This window comes from Gavia stellata, chromosome 28 (genome assembly GCF_030936135.1).
Source record: "Gavia stellata isolate bGavSte3 chromosome 28, bGavSte3.hap2, whole genome shotgun sequence".
NCBI classification, from domain to species: Eukaryota; Metazoa; Chordata; class Aves; order Gaviiformes; family Gaviidae; genus Gavia; species Gavia stellata.
The window spans coordinates 8511387-8525850 of NC_082621.1; the positions used below are offsets into that span (position 1 = coordinate 8511387).

The window sequence follows — 14464 nt, forward strand, 5'->3', positions numbered from 1 at the left end:
CCACAGGTGGGCTGAGGTACTCAGTCTATCCAGTAACTGACGTGGGACCCTTCCCCCCAGCTTTCCAGTTCCCTTGCACACACACCATCACCCACACGTAGGCACAGGGGTCCCCCAGTAACAGTAAGTCACTCAGCCTTAGACACTCAGTCGACCCACTAGCAGCCCTGGATCCCAGGTCTCCCAGCTGCCGGCATCTGTGTAGGCAAGCCCCTGAGGCCCCCAACCCCACTCCAGCTGCTGGGACACAGACCCACTCGCACACACAAACACATGCACAGACACGTATGTGTGATAGATCCCCCCGTAACCAGCCTTAGACACTCAGCCTGCGCAGCAGCTGGCCCTTGGATCCTCCCATCTCCCCTTGCCTCACGCACGCAGCCACACACACGCAAACGGGTCTCTCAGGTGATGTCCAGACCTCATGGTCTCTGCAGTGGTTGGCTTGGTCCTGCTGGTCCCTTCAGCAGCCAGCTCTTGAACCCTGGGGTATGTCTGGTACCGAGCCAAAATTTAGGCCACTTTCAATACCTGGTTTACAAGTCGCTTACCCTACTCAGGCAGGCTGGCTGGCCTCTCCGGTTCCTGGCACATCAGCCACATGAGGCCCAGTCCCCTGCTCTGGTTGCTGGCACTCAGTCAAGACTTCAATCTTTACCCAATCTTTAACCACTCTTTCACCTCCGAGCAGTCAGGTTTTCCTGTAGGGTTTCAAGGATTAAAGCACACTGTGCTGCAGCCAGGAGAGGTAAAAAGGTGCTGGCAAAGCGAACAGCTTCCTGTGAAAGACCCATGCCTGGGCTGGCAAGGTTAGGCTCTATCTGAAAGATAAGGCAGGTATTTCCAGTCTCAGTCTAAACTGGGTCTGGAGGACTTCTCAGGTTTTGCATTTTGTCACCAGGAAATGAAGTTATCAAACAACCCTTCTGTCTTCCTTGGAAGGAGCCGTAGATCGTAGGAAAGTGACACAAGTCCAAAAGTAAGGGAAAGGAGTTTTTTCCACCCTCTGCAGGTTGGTCCAGCCCTTCCATGTCTTTGGTATCCTTTCAACCTTGTTTTGGTTGTTGAGATTGCATCAGTGTATTCTTCCCCTTGTGCCCTGTAGGAATGATCGTGCTTCAGGCTTCACACTGAATTGGTGCCTCCTTGGTTTCACACCCAGGCAGGAAACACACAAACTTTAAAACCAACATAGAGCTTGATCTCTCACTTTGGATACAAACACCAATGGAGTGTGAAAAGCTGTGGACATCATTGTAAATGCTGAAATGAAGTGGCGGACATTCTTCCAGGAAAAGTAAGTATGTGTGAGGTAAGGATGGTGGCTGTCTGAACAAGCCTTGCAGTCTAGTGCTGGGGGAGGGAGGGGCGGAAGCAAGTCTCATGCAGCCGGTATATGTGGTCTGCCAGTTCCCACAGCGCTGCGACAGAAGCATGGTTCCTACTCTTCTCATGGGCTCCGTGCTAAAATAAGTTGTTCTCAAAATCACGAGGGAGATGGAGCTTCACGAGAAAACAAGGTGAGATCAGGCAAAGTGCACGGCCAGACAAGCACACCAATGAGCAGCCTGTTCATACGTGACCAGCCCCTTTCATCCCCCATCCCCGCTTTCCCACACGCGTTTTTCCTCAGGCCACCTCAATCCTTCCCTTTCCCCACCTTTGACCCTTGCTTTAAACATCCCATAGTATCTTTTGTACAAACCCAAAATGCGGCTTCTGGCATCCCGTAATAAGTGCCTTCAGCCTGCAGGCAGTTAAGTTCCTCAGCCTGCAAGGGGCCAAAATCAAAGACAAAGTCATGTGAGAGAATCTAGAGGTCAGAGCTGGCTTCTCAGCTTAGCCATCAGTTGTGCTGCACTTGAAAGACAGTGTCTCCTGCTTCTCGGACAAAGCCCAAAGCCAAGCACAAAGGCATAGTGGAAAAACCCTTCTCTCTCCTCCATGTATTGTCAGTCCTCTGAGCACCCACAAAGCATGGGTTCACGCTCAGTCTGTGCTTTACAGCAAATCAACCAGGTACTTCAAAGCTGAGATTTCACCATTGTACTGGTTTTGGCTGGCACAGTTACATTTCTTCATAGTAGCTTGTATGGAGCTATGTTTTGGATTTGTGACCAAAACAGTGTTGATACACTGGGATGTTTTTGTTACTGCTGAGCAGTGCTTACACAGAGTCAAGGCCTTTTCTGTTTCTCACGCCACCCCACCAGCGAGTAGGCTGGGGGTGCACAAGAAGTTGGGAGGGGACAGAGCTGGGACAGCTGACTACAACTGACCAAAGGGATATTCCACATCACATGATAACATGCTCACCATGCTCACCATGCTCAGCAATAAAACTGGGGGGGATGGGATGTTGTCAGGGAGGCTGCTGCTCAGGGACTGCCTGAGCATTGCTTGGCTGGTGGTGAGCAATTGTTTTCATCTGCAGCACTTGTCTTTATTGGGTTTATTGGGTTTTATTTTCCTCTCTCTTTGTTTTTTTTTCTCTCTTTTCCTAACAATTTTATTTTTATTATTATTTCTTTTTAATTATTGAACTGTCTTTATCTCAGCCCACGAGTTTCTTTCTCACTTTTACCCTTCCAATTCTGCCCTCATCCCATGGGGAGTGAGTGAGTAGCTATGTGGTGCTTAGTTGCCAGCTGGGGTTCAACCACGACACCTGTAGTTCTTGGAGCAGTCGGCTCCAGAGATGCCTCCAGGTAGCTGGTGTGAATGGGACAGCTCAGGTTTGTGTCCCTCTGCTTTTCACAGTCCTCTCTGATTGTCTGAGTGAGTCTTGAGGCCTCAGTCACCTCCCGTATGTGTCCTGACACATCCCAAGAGAGGCAGTACACATTCTCAGTGCTCACCTTTAAAAACATTGCCCTGGTAAGCTGCAACACAGAGTGTCCACTCTGACCCTTCCGATATTTTGAACAGAAAAATACATGGGTGCACAGAACACTAATTCTATAATGGCACCACCATGCAGGGCCCAGACATGCCCCAGCCCATGTGCTCAGTAGTGTGGTTGCACAGGGCCATTCAAGATGTCACAAGCCTTGCAAAGTATCTTCTGGCTTGGGAGGTTTGACTTTGTTGTCAGTGATATTAAAGGCCGTGTTTTCCTCATGGACCACCCTGGGGTTTTGCTTATGCTCCCTTATCTCACAGCTCTGTTTGTCGCTGTTAGGCTCCAACACCTTTGTGTTGTTACTTTCTCGCTGGTATTCCAGAAGGGGAACTTGGGGTTGTGATTTCAGGTGTCTCCCGGGAACTCTAGGATGCAAAGCCGTGCCAGAGGGGACATAAGGCAATTACTTTGTCTTCTATTCAGAAAAGCTCCTCATGGGCACAGAGAAGACACAGTGTCTTACCTTACAGTTGTTTGAATTACCAGCCAAGAGAGGAATTGCTGAGAACGTCAGCTCTTTCCTGGAAACACCAGAATACTGAAGAGGGGTTGGAGTTTGCTCAAGTGTTTATTATCATTTAGTTCTACAGCTTGGTGTTGTCTGAAATGTCTCCCCAGTTTGGGTCTGTGCTCCTCTGATAGCACAGTCTCACACATCACAGAAAGCAAAGTGGTTTGCAGCTTTCTGCTTTATCTCTTGGTGGGATGGAAACTGGACGGTTAAAAAGCTTCCAGGAAGCAGATTAATGCAGATTAAATGTCATGCTGGCAGGCTGTAGAAGAATGGAAATGTGAAAGGTGAAATCTAGCAAACAGAGAAGCAGACATTTTCTAAGAAGTCCGGAAAAATCCTGGAGCACGTCCTCTCATAATGCATGTCAGTGCATATGAAGGAGAGGAAGGGAATTGGAACAATCAACATGCATTGACCAAGGGTAAACCAGACCTGACCAACGTGACTGAATTCTGTAATAAAGTGACTGGAATTATGGATGGGGGTGAGCAGTGTTTGCCATTTGCCTTGACTTTAGGAAGGTTTTTGACATTGTCTCCCAGCACATTCTTCTAAGTTAGGATGTTATGATCTGAGTGAGTGGACAACTGGATGGGTAAAACCAGGTTGGATGATCAGGCTCAGAGAGTGGTGGTGGTGTTAATAGGTCATACCCTACCTGGAGGCCTGTAACAAGAGGAGTACCATAGGGGTCTACACTGAGGAGAGGTTGAGGGAACTCAACTTGTTCAGACAGAAGGGGAGGGCTTGGGGGGACCTAGCAGCAGCTTTCCAACACCTGCAAGCAGCCATCAGGAAGATGGAACCAGGCTCTTCACAGCAGCAAATGGTGGGAGCACGTGAGATAAAGATAATGGGTAGACATTAATACGTAAATAACTAAGTAAAAGAAGTTCAGGCTATGTGTAAGAAAAAACTTTTTCACCATGAGAACAGTGAAGCATTGGAACCAGTTGTCCAGCTGTCCAGTCTCCATCCTCAGCGTCAGCACCTTAAGTACATTCCCCATCCTGGAGGTTTGACTGTCTGGGTTCATGGCCAAATTAGAACCAGTGCAACTGAGGGCTGTGTCCCTTCCCTCTAGTAACACAGGAGCCAATGCTCCTAGGGAGGACTTCAGAGAGGCCTCAGCCTGGGCTGCTCCCCTTCTCATGCGAGCTGCTTTGAAGAGGAGACTCTGACTCTGGTCCTCACCTGAGCTCCAGCTCCAGCTGTGTCTCAGCCATGCCTGCGTCTGGTCGTGCAACCTGCTGATCTGGACCTGGGCCCATGCACTGACTTCCCAGATTGACCTCAGACTTCCCTCGTTACTAGGGACTTGTCTGATCATCTAGAACCCCACCTTACCCTGAATATTACCCTGAACTTTCCTTGCTCTCCTCACTTGAATACTGTGGGACTGGGGCCTTTTTGGCAAAGCCACTGCTTCTGCTTTCCTTGTTATCTCTTTTGGCTACTCACTCCCTTTCACACAGGAAGCTGCCACTTCTTGTTGCTCCCAGACACATGGAGGTTTTCAAGACCTGATGAATAAAGCACAGAGCAATTTTGATCTCAGACCTCACCCTGCTCACCTGCATAAATCTATCGCGCAGTGTCATCAGTAAAATCTGATGGAAAACCAGTGTATCTTTCACTAGTGATAGGAACATTAGCGCTCAAGGTTGTGAGTCTCTGGTAGGTCCTGTGCCTTAGCTACTCTGACAGGTGATTTCTGATATCCAGAGGGCACCTCTGATGGCAGTCAGTCCCTCTAATAAGAACCAGCACCTTTGCCTGGCCCTGTTCAGCTCTCACTGTTCCTATCAGGGGACAGGGAAAAAAAGAAAAAGAAAAAAAACCAAAACCAACCCATGTCTAGGATCCAGGGAGGCTCTTGTTCAGGGTCTCCAATGAGATATGCACTCCTCTCACTGCTGCCTGGGTACTGGGCACTCTGGGTACTCTGAACAAGCCCAGATCTCTCCAGCTTTTGGAGGACATGGTGTCAAAACCAAGAGATAGTGACATGAACCCCTCACCAAACCACAGTCTCCAGTGTGTAAGAACAAAAGCAGCAAATGACACAAGCTGAAAGCAGGCTGAGGTTTCCTGTTTCAGCTCCAAACTTCGTATATATAGATTGCCATTCTGTCGCTCTCTCCTGCCTGGCCATAGCAACTGTTTTGGCTCCTCAGGACAGTAACAGATGATGCTGCTTCTCCTTCTGCTTGCAAGTGCTTTTCTCCTTGTCCCATGGGCTGGGGCTGGTGAGTACGGAGAGATGGGATTTAGGCAAGGACATGCAAGGGCAGAAATGGGCATTGAGTAGGAACTCTGGTACCTGCCTTGCCTTTTCTCATATGTCTACTTTCTACTCTACTCATATCTCTCAGCTCAGACGGTGTCTGAAACCAGTGACGCTTTTACAGGTACTAGTGTAGTGCCCTTTGATAGCATTTCAGACATCCAGAGTCAGGTGTGGTCAGTCATCCCCAGGAAGTCTTGCCTGTTTTTCTCTCCATTGTGCAGAAGCAATGCTTTGGACAGCCCAAGGAAGAAGAGTTATTGGCATCATTGGCATATGACATCAGAGGATGACCCTCTCTCCTCAAGCAGCTCCAAATTTCATGGGAAATAGCCGCATATGTGATATTAACACTTGTCATCTCTCTTCCAGGAAGGATCATTGGCGGATGGGAAGCTAAGCCCCACTCCAGGCCCTACATGGCTTATTTATCAATTGGAAGTGAGTCACAAATATCTACATGTGGAGGGTTCCTACTTCGCCCAGATGCAGTGCTCTCCGCAGCTCACTGTGTGGCTGGAAAAACGTAAGGCCCTCTCTTTCTTGTATGTGGGATTTTTTCATGTCTCACACAGTCATGAAGAGCCACAAGTCCTGGTCTGGGGTGAAAGAGTATTCTGTGTCTCTTGAGGCACAGCAGGGCTCTCTGTGAGCTGAGCTGTCCCCTGTGAGTTGCAGGAATTGCCTGCCCGGGGCTGTGTGCCTGGGACAGGACTCCTCAGCAGAGGTCTCCTGGTCCATGGTTCCTACCATGGGTCAGAATTACTGTTGGAGAAGAGAGGCTGGTGTCTCCCATTCCCTGCTTCCCTTTTGTCTTCAGAATGGGACACATCAGACCTCTGTCAGCATGGGGTAAGGGACCCTCAGTTGAATTGTGGAAGGAACCCAGGCTACAGAGGGCAACTTGCTGAGAACTAATCTCTGGGGAGGCATGTCCCACCACCACCTACCTCAAACCACCTGCCATGGGGGCTGTGGTCAGTGCAGGTGGAACACGTGGGTGTTTCCTGGCAGGAAAGTGAATATCACCGTGACCCTGGGAGCCCACAACATAAAAAAGAATGAGCCAAGCCAGCAGAAGTTCCACATTGGCCACTGGGTCGTCCACCCCAACTATTCAGGAAACACCTTTGAAAATGACATTGTGCTGCTGAAGGTATGGCCTTACACATCCCTGCTGCCCAAGGGATCTCCCCCTGCTCACTTCCCCAACCCCATGAACTTGTTCCCATTCCTTTGCCCGCTCTAACCCTTTCTTCTCTCTGCTTGGCAGCTGAAGCCAAGGGCCAAGCTGACTAAGGAAGTCAGTTATATCCCCTTGCCCAGTCACAACAAGCCTGTGAGACTAGGAACTACATGCCAAGTGGCTGGCTGGGGCCGGACATCGATAACACAGCATAAGAGTAGTGTGCTGATGGAGGTGGACCTGAAGGTGCAGAGTGAGAAAGTGTGTGAGAATTATTTCGAAAAGCACTTTCGGCAACAGTCTGTGATCTGCGCTGGTGATGAGAATGGCAAAAAATCAACTTTCCTTGTAAGTGTTGTTTTCGTCTCTGAGCTTGGGATGAGGTTGGGACTAGACAGTCAGGTTAGTTCTCAGGTGGGGGATGAAGGGTATTAAAATGAAGTAGATTCTTCAGGATGGTGTGCTGAGGCTTCTCTCAGGAGCTCTGAAGCTGACGTGCTCCCTGAACCAGGGTGCAGTTGCCCAACTGTCAGCATCGTGTGCCTTTTTACATACCTGGGGATATTCTACCCAGCCTAGCCACTGCTCCAGCAGGCTCCAGATCTCATGTAAATCCTTTGTCATATTCTCCTGATACAGTGGGATGGCTCAAATATTCCCACATGTCTAAAGTAGGACTCGATTCTTCTTTTCAGGGATGTGAAGCCAGTTTTTGAATCTCACACGGCCTCCAGGCCTGAATTGCTTCACGGATCAGCTTAGAGGAGTAGTGAGGCAGCTACCAGCCCTGCAGAGCTGGGTCTGGAGGGAGATGGTCGAAAGAGGAGGTTCTTCACATGGAGGGAGGCAAGGGGGCCAGTTTCTTCCTTAGGGCAGGGGGAGGTGCGATTTGACATGTCTGACCCTCCCACTCCTTTTACCTCACAGGGTGATTCTGGTGGCCCATTAGTCTGCAATGGGAAGGCTCATGGCATTGTTTCTTATGGACGCAAATATTGCATTTTCCCTGAAGTATTTACCAGAGTCTCCTATTTTGAATCCTGGATACGTGAAGAGCTGAGGAAGTTTGAGCTCCAAGACCTCCCTGACTCTCCCTCCTCTGACTAAAATACTCAGTGCCCCATTTCCACAATGCATCAAACTTCTGCTGATGCTCAGAGGCTTCCAGGGGCAGCTGAAATGGAGTTAGAGATGCCCTCATGGCATATACACAGGCTTCTGCACTTCGTGGCAAGGTAAAAACGCAGGTCCCAAGCACGCACAGTTTCACATTATTCCCTTCCTCCCACTGCTACCCAACAGCGCTACCTCCTGCTCTGCTTTCTGGCCACCAGTAAAGACATCTTCAAACTTGCTTGCGTGTGCAGCCTTCTTGGGAACAGGACTAAAAGCCTGAGCATGAGAATGAGGAGGCTTAATGCAATGTGGTAGTGACAGGTAGTGAGCCGATACCAGGAGCATATTGTGCTCTTTAACATACAGGATGCCAAAATAAAGCTGTTCTGTGTTAGTTCCCTGAGCTGCTGTTAATGACAGGAAGTATGATCAGTAAATCCAAGGGACAAAAGTCCACTGAAAGTTACTGAACAGAAAGGAGAGAGGAATTACTTTTGCCAGTTCTAGACAAGTGGTCTAAATTGCCTTTAGTACCACGGGGGAGACACAGACATTTCTGACACCCTCTTGGCAATTCTGTGGCATGAATCCCTACATGCTAAGCAGACTGTCTTTCAGATGAAAAATGCCTTGAACATGCTTTACTTCTCTTTATTACTCAAGAAGTGTATTGGGACAATAATGTTTCCTGGGAATTTAGGGCCTTTTTAGATATCCCAAGCTATTCCATTTTGTCTCCAGCTGCTGCTCCAGAAGGTGTATGGCACATCCTATGTTGTATCACCCAAACCATGACAATGATTCTGATACCCTAAAACACTTCTATTTAAGCCATTTTTGAAACTCAGAAGGGTGATTCCATTGAGATGTTCCTACTGCAGAGGAGCTGAATCTTGTGGAGCCCCTAAGCTGTATCTAATATCCCTGTTCTTGTCGTAGTCCAGAGCATCTAAAGTAGCACAAGATGCCAATAAAAGAGAGTTCTTCACTAGGAAGTCAGAACGTCTTTCCTGTCCCCTAGGTGCTCCCTCACCAAATTTAAGGAAAAGACACCAGGGTTGTACCTGCTCTCTCGTGGGCTTATCCATGGCCTCACACTTTGAGGTGCTCCAGCATGACCTCATGCACAGCCGCTGATGCTTCCACGTGTACCTGCTGCAGCACGGACGCATCCACAGCCACAGATGCTTCGAGATGTACTTGCTCTGATGTGGGCTTATCCATGGCCACAGACACTTCAGGGTGTCCTGCTCCTACGTGGACTCACCCACCGGTCACAGTCCCTTTGACTCAAGTTCACAGTGGAGTTCCAGCCTGTCCAGTAGAGCAGCACAGCAACAGCAGCGATGCCCTGGCCATGGGCCACATTGCTGTTATCAAAATGTTCCCAGGCACAGCAGAGTAAGATGATAAGCAGCATGGCAATACAGCAAGCAGCGAAAGCAAAAAGCAGCCACTAACAAGCACTAGACTCTAATAGACAGTAAGGCAAGCAAACCCCATGGCAAGCACAGGAGCCTGCCGACTAATAGCAAAACAGCAATAACAGCTATAAATTCGATCTAGCGCATTCCAATCAAACCTGTCATTATCTTGAACCATTCGAGCCCCACGTTGGGTGCCAAAAAGGACTCTTGTGGTTTAGTCCCAGCCGGCGACTAAGCACCACACAGCCGCTCACTCACTCCCCCTAGGTGGGATGGGGGAGAGAATAGGAAAAGTAAAAGCGAGAAAGCTCATGGGTTGAGATAAAGACAGTTTAATAGGTAAAGCAAAAGCCACGCATGCAAGCAAAGCAAAACAAGGAATTCATTCACCACTTCCCATTGGCAGGCAGGTGTTCAGCTACCTGCAGGGAAGCAGGGCTCCATCACGTGTAACGGTTGCTTGGGAAGAAAAACGCCATTACTCCGAATGTCCCCCCTTTCCTTCTTCCTCCTCCAGCTTCATATGTTGAGCATGACGTCATATGGTATGGAATATCCCCTTGGTCAGTTGGGGTCAGCTGTCCCAGCTGTGTCCCCTCCCAACTTCTTGTGCACCCCCAGCCTACTCGCTGGTGGGGCGGTGTGAGAAGCAGAAAAGGCCTTGACTCTGTGTAAGCCCTGCCCAGCAGTAACTAAAACATCCCTGCTTTATCAACATTGTTTCCAGCCCAAATCCAAAACACAGCCCCATACTAGCTACTATGAAGAAAATTGACTCTACCGCAGCCAAAACCAGCACAGGTGGGTTCCAGCAAGCATGACATGAATTACTAAAGCCTTTGAATGTTACAAACTGGACACTAGTTCCTTCTTCCCATCTTCACTCACTGGATTATAGGGGTAGCCAATACTCTTTATCCACTGAGGCTCTTATGCATATGGCAGAGACTGATCTATCCCACATTACATATCACTGAGACTCATGAGGATGGAAGGCTCAGGTGTTTATTCACAGGTAGCCGATGACGTTATTTTTCCCTCTGTCCCATACCTTTCCATTCCCTCTGATTCCATTCCATTGAAGGAAGGAACTGTTCTGTGTGTACAAGTGGCTCCTTAAATGACACAGTGATGTTGTTTGCATAAAGCCCTTTGTACTTCCCTTTGTTCTTCATGTGGACTTGGACTACCCAGTAAGAGAGTGATTTGTGGACTAACCACCACTATCCTAAATCATTCCACATGGAGAAAAGAGAACCAGAAAGCTTGTGGCGAGAAAAAGGAAGGAGAAAGAATTGAAAGAACAGGTTTCAGTAATTTACAAGATTATTGACAACTCTTTGTAGGTGGGTTCCTGAGTGGAGGGATGCATGGATGGATGGATGTGTAGAACTAGGTATGTGGATGGATGCATGGTTGGAAGGAAGGATGGATGTCTAAGGAGAGACAATATGTTATTAAATTATTTTCTTTCCTGTTCTTGATTACATCCACATTCAACAGCACCTCAAATTTCTTGGTGTTTAGAAATAACCATACTCCATTTGACACTCTCCCTTAAGGCCTCCTGAAACTGTGTGTTCTTCAAGCTATAGATGAATGGATTGAGCAGAGGAGATACCACAGTGTTCAAGATGGATACCACCTTGCTGAGGTCCAGTCTGTTGGTCTGGGTGGGTGTGAGGTACATGAAGATGCAGCTGCCGTACGTGACAGACACCACAGTGAGGTGAGAGGCACAGGTGGAAAAGGCTTTCTGTCTGCCAGCCACAGAGGGGATTTTGACCACAGCAGTAATGATGTTGATATAGGATACAGCCGTAATAGCTAGGCTACCCAGTAGGGTGAACACCACTGGGATGAAATTCACGCACTCTAGAACCTTGGTATTTCCACATTTGAGCTGAATCATTGGTGTGCTCTCACAGAAAAAATGATTAATGATGTTTGAACCACAGAATGGCATCTGGACATTTACCACTGAAGGAGAAAGAATGAGGACGGCCCCACCAATCCAGGCATTAATCACCAGCAGGCTGCAGACTTGTGAGTTCGTAATGGCCACATAGTGTAGAGGTTTGCAGATGGCCACATACCTGTCAAAGGACAATACAGCTAACAGAACAAACTCAGAGGTACCTAGCATGAAGTAGAGAAAAGTTTGAGTGAGACAATCCCGTGAAGAAATTGGTTTTTTGCCTAAAGCCAGATTGGCCAATGCTTTGGGATGACAGCGGTGGCAAAGCCAACCTCTAAGATGGAGAAATTCCTGAGGAAGAAGTACATGGGAATCTGAAGGTGATGGTTTCTCAGGGTGATGGTGCTGTATATGGAATTAGATTATAGCAACGGAATTCAGGTGTCCTTGAGGACAGAGATGGAGACTCACGCTGGTAACTAAGATACGCATCCTGGTCAAGACAATGGTACTGTACAAGAACCTTCACGTAGACAATAACCTATTTAGTGTGTGTAATGGTGTGTAGTGACATACGATTCATTCTAGAGAAGTACTCTGGAATTTAATCAAGACTTGTATCCTAAGCTAACCTCAGGTGATTTCAATACTAAAAATTATGCCCCTAGGAGGAGATTTCATATGCAAATATAAGTCCACCTTAGTAGAATGAGTTACACTAAAATTAAGACATGCACAGATGGACTTTAGTATGAGTGACCAATCAGTTATTGCAATGTGATTCTCTGCTATTGTTTTGTATAAAAGACCCTGTGTGCTTCCGAGAGGTGTGCTGGCTGATGTTAAATGCCCGGCACCCCACTCTGCAGACTGGCAATAAAGACAAATATCTCGACTCAGTGTGTTGATTGGCATTTTGCACACCGGGTGAAGAACCCCGATTTAGGGACAACAATGGTGATGATGAGAATGTTACCTGTTAAAGTCAAGGTGTAGGTGACTAGTAGGATGGTAAAGGGCACATACTGGAGTTGATCATCATCAGCAACACCTAAGTCGATGAACTCCATCACTGTTGTTTGATTCTCCATCTGTAGCTTAGCTTTAAACAGATAAAAATATTTTATTTTTTTGTTTAAAAAACAAAAAGTAATGGGCAAGAGTCTTCAAAACCTTGTTCCTGAAATCAGCCAGTGTTCCACTAACAACTGGATGTTCTTCCAAAGAAGAGGATTCATCATGGCTCAATAAGGTCTCCACTCTGAATTGCCTGCTACCCTTGCGCACTGGTTTCTAAGATGAAGTCTACACTGCCTTTCTGAGTAATACTTAAATTCAATGCCCAGCATGTAAAGGCAAATGAATCCACACTGTAGAAGAAGCTCTTGAGTATGAAGCAGTGATCCTTCCCTCTCCTTCTGTGTCTGATCTTCACAGCCTAAAGAGACAGTTAAAATAAAATGGGACATGTGGGGGGCAGTGGGCAGTTAAAGAACTGGACCTTTATGGTGGGTGACCCTGATATAACATGTAAGCATAGGCATACCCAAGGGGAGCTCTGAAAAGGAGCATCACTTGATTGACCGCAGCCTTTATGAATACCTCCACTACCAAGGTTTAACTAAACCTCTCAACAATACTCCTTGCCCTTGCTGTCAGATTCTTAGTTAACTTCATCTTACACAAGGTGCTAAAAATAAGGTGCTAAATCTAAGTCGGCAACCATACTACTAGTATCTAGTACTTTCAGAGAGGAATTTGTCCCCTGATGAAATGATGATTAGCCCCTGGATTTGCTGAGGAGTGATTCAAAGAACAGAGGAGTCTATCTCCAGAAAGAAACAGAAGGTAAGAGTCTGCTCATCCACCTTCAAGCATCTTTCCTTGTAGAGAGCTACATGACCAAATCATCTAGAAACCTTTTTTGAACAATGGATATAAAAGGCATTTGTAGGACATGCTTCATCTCTTGCTAAAGTAGATACCTTAATTACATGAGAAGAATTGGTTTCCTGGATTGCCTATAACCAAAAAAAGACAGAGATGTAGATTTCCGTTTAAGTGAGAAAAAAATCCAACTTGTGGTGAGTAACTTACACTTAGACAATTGGGATGCTTAAACATAGAAGTCTAATAACATCTTAGGCACCACTGAGTATTCAGGACATCGATACAGTGCGGGCAGATTGGACATGTATTTATAGGATTCTGCAACCTGGAAATGAGATGGGAGATCATAAGGCATGCAAAATGCCCCTGAGTTATTCTACTGTCTTTTAAACCTTGTCAGAAGGACCCACTTGAATTCCTAGATTAATGAGACATCTACAGAGGAGTGGCAGACACTGGAGGACCATTGCCCCTAGGGGACACAATGGGAGGCTGGTCAGGTAACCCTGAGACATTTCAAAAGGAACTAGACACCTGTACGTATACAACCAAGTCAAGCATTTAATGCTGCCAAATGCCCTAAATGAGGTGCCTAAAACATGTGCAAGTTTTGCGTTAGTCACAGCAGGTTTTTCTAATTAGTTGATAACAATAAGCATTAGCAGGGATAGCTCATCTTCATCTTAAGCAGGTTATGAAGGTAAGTCTGAAAATGGCCTTCTGGACCTCTCTTGCTCTCTCCACTCACAATACACTGAGCCTAAAGTACTTCCTCAGACTTGGATGTCTAACTTGTAGATATAGATAGGAATGCTCCCTGGACTCTTGTGCAATGTTTTTAATTACAAAACTTCAATTCATGCCTATTACAATGAAAGGAGTACGAATTACTACTAAAGGTTAACAAGAATCCTGACTTAATCTATCAACAAATTTTGAGTTATAGCAGAGATAATAACAATAGTAGGAGGAGTGATAATAATATGGAACATTTAAATTGATAAAGTGACTACTTCTGATGAATTAATTGCACAGCACATTTAGAGAAGTTTACAAGGGCTAGAAAAACTTTTTTTGGGCAGAAGACAACAGACATTGTCCTAATAGACATGTTTTCATCCCCTTCAGGGAGTTGGATCATACGTCATGCTTCAGATCGTCCTTGTTATGATACTGTTATAAAGGAAGAGAGGAATACTCACCATGCTAAGTGAGAAAATG

General features: G+C 46.8%; 1 protein-coding gene and 1 pseudogene across 1 annotated transcript; one reads left to right on the forward strand and one right to left on the reverse strand.

Moving 5' to 3' along the window:
- Positions 1–5610: 5610 nt before the first annotated feature.
- On the forward strand, positions 5611–7999 carry LOC132319542 (granzyme B-like). The gene is made up of 5 exons (XM_059830564.1): positions 5611–5668; positions 6079–6232; positions 6721–6862; positions 6980–7240; positions 7820–7999. The coding sequence occupies exons 1-5, from the start codon at positions 5611–5613 to the stop codon at positions 7997–7999; spliced, it is 795 nt and encodes a 264-aa protein (XP_059686547.1).
- Positions 8000–10942: 2943 nt separating this feature from the next.
- Positions 10943–12444, reverse strand: LOC132319437 (olfactory receptor 6C74-like; annotated as a pseudogene).
- Positions 12445–14464: the final 2020 nt, after the last annotated feature.